This window comes from Episyrphus balteatus, chromosome 1 (genome assembly GCF_945859705.1).
Source record: "Episyrphus balteatus chromosome 1, idEpiBalt1.1, whole genome shotgun sequence".
NCBI classification, from domain to species: Eukaryota; Metazoa; Arthropoda; class Insecta; order Diptera; family Syrphidae; genus Episyrphus; species Episyrphus balteatus.
This window is the reverse complement of record NC_079134.1, coordinates 91,732,753-91,738,793: the sequence shown is the minus strand read 5'-3', so window position 1 is coordinate 91,738,793 and position 6,041 is coordinate 91,732,753. Positions and strand designations below refer to the sequence as shown.

The 6,041-nt window shown below is 32.1% G+C and overlaps 1 protein-coding gene across 1 annotated transcript; it reads right to left on the bottom strand.

The window, feature by feature from the left end:
- Window positions 1–610: 610 nt before the first annotated feature.
- LOC129908505 (uncharacterized) lies at window positions 611–1,429 on the bottom strand. Its single transcript, XM_055985049.1, has one exon. The coding sequence runs from the start codon at window positions 1,427–1,429 to the stop codon at window positions 611–613; it is 819 nt and encodes a 272-aa protein (XP_055841024.1).
- Between the last annotated feature and the right edge of the window lie 4,612 nt (window positions 1,430–6,041).

Below are 6,041 nucleotides of genomic sequence, written 5' to 3'. Positions count from 1 at the left end.
CGAGATTGGCAATGACATACTGGAACTTTGTGTCGTCATTCGGCCTGGATGCCGAAAGAATGGTCTCCAGTTGAGCAAACCAGAGAGATGGTCTGTCGCGCCAAAACTGAGGCATTCTCGCAGCTACAGAAAGTCCCGAAATGGCCATTTGATTGCCGGTTGGGTTTTGATTAACGATGGGATTTTGATTATCGACGGGATTTAGAATGACGGTAGGACCAGATTTTCCATCGTTTTCTCCCGTCAATGTCATATCTCAGAGATTTGGTGTTGCGTGGTAACGAGGATTTTTTTTTCCAAGTATTCTGGCGCTAAATGGCGCAAAAAAAAATCGAAAACCACTGCACAATACTCTCTGATCTATAAGATGACGATTTAGGAAGAAAACCACACAAAATTTCTAATGATGTCGTAGATTTTGTTGGATTTTGTGTGTTGGCTGCGGCGATGTGAGAAATGGTTGAGGTTAGCAGTGGGTGTGCGAAAAAAATGTTAATAAAAAATGTTCAAACGCGGGGTCACCAATGTAAAGTGTTTAAATTAAAAGAGTAAACTTGAATTTTTATATTTTATTTAACTAAAAACAATCTTACTTTAATTTAAATATACTTTAATAATAAAACTTTGATAACCAACAGTGACCATCAGTAGTGGTACGACGACGGCCTTCTGTTTTTTGACGACTGCTTGATGATGACTGCTGAGTAGCTTTAGTTTGTTGATTGAGTTGCTTCTCTATCGAACTTAACCTCTGTAGGATGCCTTTCATATTATCACTACCAGAAGCTCTGGAGGCTGGTGAAGCTGGTGGTGGCAGCGCGGCAATTGACTTAGGTGAAGAAGAGTGGCTCATGATTTTATCGGCCACCTCAGCCAGGGAGTTGAGCTCAGCTGTGACGGATGAGAGTATCGCCCTTACATGCGAAGGCAAACGAGATAACCACATGACTTTGATGACCGTGTCTGGGGTGCCTGAAGAGCCGGAGAGGTCACGAATGCGCCGAAGGAGCTGTGAGGGCTGTGAGTCGCCCAAGTCGAGGCCTTCAATGAGGCGTTGCATTCGTTGTTCCTCATTTTCTTCATACACTTTGATGAGCCTTTCTTTCACCTTCGCGTATTTGTTGGCAGCTGGCGGAGTCAGAAGAATGTCTGAAATTTGTTCGAGATCCCTTCGATCGAGATTGGCAATGACATACTGGAACTTTGTGTCGTCATTCGGCCTGGATGCCGAAAGAATGGTCTCCAGTTGAGCAAACCAGAGAGATGGTCTGTCGCGCCAAAACTGAGGCATTCTCGCAGCTACAGAAAGTCCCGAAATGGCCATTTGATTGCCGGTTGGGTTTTGATTAACGATGGGATTTTGATTATCGACGGGATTTAGAATGACGGTAGGACCAGATTTTCCATCGTTTTCTCCCGTCAATGTCATATCTCAGAGATTTGGTGTTGCGTGGTAACGAGGATTTTTTTTTCCAAGTATTCTGGCGCTAAATGGCGCAAAAAAAAATCGAAAACCACTGCACAATACTCTCTGATCTATAAGATGACGATTTAGGAAGAAAACCACACAAAATTTCTAATGATGTCGTAGATTTTGTTGGATTTTGTGTGTTGGCTGCGGCGATGTGAGAAATGGTTGAGGTTAGCAGTGGGTGTGCGAAAAAAATGTTAATAAAAAATGTTCAAACGCGGGGTCACCAATGTAAAGTGTTTAAATTAAAAGAGTAAACTTGAATTTTTATATTTTATTTAACTAAAAACAATCTTACTTTAATTTAAATATACTTTAATAATAAAACTTTGATAATGATCTTTAATAATAACTAGTCACCCACTGCAACCTTTACTCGTTGACGATCTGAATTGAAAAGGAAGTTGTCAACTTGGTGGATGGGTTTGTCTGTCTCGATGACAGCTGGTAAAGTGCTGGGTGTGTTCAATGTGTTGATATTTGTTGTAGCGCGTTCTTGATGTGTAAGAACTTGGTCGTTACAATCCTATCAGCTCCCGTTTTTGAAATATTACCGTTAGAAGATGTAAAAGAACTACTTTTGAGGTTATCCTTTTATGTGAAGACATTTTTTTTAAATAAAAATTATAACTAATTTTTTTAATTATAATTAAAAATAAATCTTTTCGATATCTTTTTTATTGTTCGAGATATCGTCAGTTTTCTGACTTATGTATCAAACAGATATCACGTTTTCATCTCCTTTTTGATAAAAACACACTTACTTCATTTTAAGATATCTCGGGCAGTAAAAAATATATTGCAAAGATTTAAACAAATCTTTAAAGAAGGAAAATAGTTCTTATAGAAACCGATATGATTTATATTTAAAAAAATTTTCTTGATGTTTTTCATTTATTTATTCGACAAGTACAGTAAGACCTAGTTTTTTATAGTACTTACATTGACTAAATACTTTGAAATAATATAAAACTTAATTACTATAACTAAAACATTAGAATTGTTGCTAATTGCTATATATACCTATATATAAAAAAAAAAAGAATTTGAAAATTAATAATTGAAATAGATTATTAACTAGTTATAACTATAAAATTTACAATAGAAAAGTTAACTAATGCTGGCGCTGTTCCGATACATATTTTAATATTTTATTTTTAAATTCAAGTGAGCTATGAATTCGCTTTAGATCAGTTGGCAGAGCATTCCACAGTTTAATAGTACAGACAAAGAACAAACGTTCTGAATTTATATGTTTACAAAATGTGTAATAAGATTAAACCACAAATAATTATATACAGATATCTCATCTTCATAGAAAAAAATGACATATATGAAACTGAAAATCACCACTTTGAAGAGCTTTTAAAAAAGATCTTTTCAATGAAAAATTTGAGAAATTTTAAAATGCTTTTATTTCTCTTTCGAATTTTGATTATTTATTCTCTGATTCTCTTTTACGTGGTCTTTGAGAGTGAGTATCATGTGTTTTCACGGCTCTGCCTCAGACAGAGCGAGAAGATCTTTTTGTATGGATAGAAAAGAAAAAAAAATCATGGGCATAACGGTCTTGACTCTTGAGTTGGAATCGTTATTTTTCTGTATCTCTGAAATTTGTTCTTGTATTCTTGTTGTGTTTTTGCATTGCAAAATCGCGCTTTAACTGTTTCTTTTTTAAGGCGGGATTTTTGGAAGAAAAATAGAGCTGTGTGTGTGCAGATGGATTGTGGACGTATTTAAAAATAAAAACCTGAGCAATAAATGCATTTTTTTCTCTAATATTTTTTTCATAAGCTAGGTTCAGGTCATAGAGGAAGGAATACCTAGAGAGCCGACTCGTACCCCCCTTGCCTAAAACACCCGCAAATTTAATTTCAGATAATTGGTATACATCTCTCTTATTTTTCTCTTGTTTTCCTATCTGTGAACACGTGTGAAAGCTATAATCACAAATAATTATATACAGATGTCTCATCTTCATAGAAAACACTGACATATGAAACTGAAAATCACCACTTTGAAGAGCTTTTAAAAAAGCTCTTTTCAATGAAAAATTTGAGAAAATTTAAAATGCTTTTTTTCTCTTTGGAATTTTGATTCTTTATTCTCTGATTCTCTTTTACGTGGTCTTTGTGTTTCATGTGTTTTCGCGGCTCTCGCTCAGACAAAGCGAGAAGATCTTTTTGTATGGAGAGAAAAGAAAAAAAATCGTGAGTTGGAATCGTTATTTTTCTGTGTCTTTTCTGTGTTCTCGCAAGAAATCAGCTTTTGAACTAAAATATTTCATTCATAACTTTCCCTTTAACCCTTTCATGCTGATTTGTAATTTCCCCAATATACCTATCCGAAAAAATAGTAATTTGTTTAAAAACAATCATCCCAAATCGCATTATTGCATATTTTTTAGAGATATGTTTGTACTACGCACCTCCCTGCACAAATTAACTGGGAATTCCCCACTACCCCATTTGTATTGTTACCTAACGACTAATTACTTTTTTATTTACTCAGTCCCTTTCTAAAACCAAAAATTAAAAACCTAAATAAAAAAAAACATATGCAACAGGTACCTATAGGACGTAGAAACTGCACGGAGAAAAATGAATCTAGTATTTTATACTCCATATGACTAGTAAGGAAATTAAAGTAAAAAGCCCTAGATTTTAAGTAAAATTTACCTTACGTATTGAACATTTCTTGGTTCCGTAAAGTAATTTTTACAAGAAAATTATGGTGAACAAAATAAAGTAGTATATACCTTACGAGTAGCAATATTTTCTTTACGTAGAGTAAAATAAACCTTCATCCAAAAAAGTGTATGACTCTTTTCACTTTAAGATTCTAGTAAAACATATTTTACAAATTTAACTATTCTGTGAATAAGTTTTACCTTACACTAAGGTAATAATATTACCTAATTCTAGGAATTTTCCCCTATACCTACATAGTAATAACTCTTAATTGCTGTCATTGAAAAGTCTGCCATTTTGTCTTCCATGTGTTTTGGAAATTTTTTTTTGTCAAAGCTTTTAGGTGTGCGGGTGCGGAATAATTAATAAAGAAATAAAATCTAAAAAAATTATTTTCTCATTTGTGTTTTTCTTTTGGAAGTGTAATGTTTTCATTACTTTTTGTGTTCTTTTAGGCGTTGTTATTGGCTCCGTAATTACGGATAGCATATTTTTTTCTTGTGTTAGAAAAATATATAGGTATCCATATGGATTAACATCATTCAATCTAATTAATTCATGAAGAATTAGATAAAAATTGGATCAAATAAAGTCAATTCCATTTTTATTGATGATATTTTCCTAAATAAAATTGTTTGTTTGCACCTTACAAAATTATAATAAACTAGGTAATTTATGTAATTATTGAAAAACATAACAGGGTCATACGTTACTTATTTCTAGATAGCTTTGAGGATTAAGTACGTGTTACCTAGTAATGCTTTTCAATAATTACAAAATTCAACTTTTTTATTTTAATTTTTGTAAGATAAATGCACACAATTTTATTTAGAAAAATGTCATCAATAAAAATGAAATTGACTTTATTTGATCCAATCTGGAACTAAATTATATACCTTCCATAGAGAAGTTCAATTTACTTTAAAAATCATAGACCAGTGCCGATGCCTTCAAAAACATTAAAAAGTACAAAAAAATCATAGTAGGATGAAACCCATTGGAAAAGGAGGGGAATATGATAAGAATGAAAGGAAAAATAAATTACGGGCGAGCCGAGTTCGGGAAGTGGGTGGGTTGAGTTTTTAATGGTAAAAAATGGTATATCTCGATTTCCGGCAAAACTACAAATCCTATAGAAAAAAAATGTATGGCAAAGTTGTAGGTAATAAAAAGATCTACAACTTTTGTATCAACAATTTTTTCACATAACCTCAAAATTTATGTGAAAAATTAAAAAAACCGAGTTTTTGGTTTTTTATTTTTATCTTTTTCAAAAATAAAAATTTTTCTACGAAATTTGGTGAAAACTTACTCTATTATGTTCCAAATACACCGTAATTTATTTGATTTAAAACATTAATTTGTTCACCTTATTTTGACTTAATACCAAAAAAACACCCTAATTTTCAATCGAAAATTCACGTGTCAAAATATCAGTTTTTTTCAAAAAATCGGTGGGCATTTCGTTCGTTAAAATGTCTATTTTCTGATGGTGTAAAAAAAATTTTACATTAGTATACTATAGAACATGTTCTAGTAAAATTAAAAAAATGAAAAAAGCTTGAATTCGAAAAAAAAATTTTGACATTGTTTACAAATTTTGGCCTATTTATTCAAATTTACACTTTAATTACTCAAAAAACGTAAGATTAATCAATGTTACATGAAATCTTACGTTTTTTGAGTAATTAAAGTGTAAATTTGAATAAATAGGCCAAAATTGTAAACAATGTTAAAAATTTTTTTTCGTATTCAAGCTTTTTTCATTTTTTGAATTTTACTAGAACATGTTCTATAGTATACTAATGTAAAATTTTTTTTACACCATCAGAAAATAGACATTTTAACGAACGAAATGCCCACCGACTTTTTGAAAAAAG

What these genes read in the sequence shown, in the direction of transcription:
- LOC129908505 (XM_055985049.1), bottom strand. Translation starts at nt 1,429, where the DNA reads ATGACATTGACGGGAGAAAACGATGGAAAATCTGGTCCTACCGTCATT.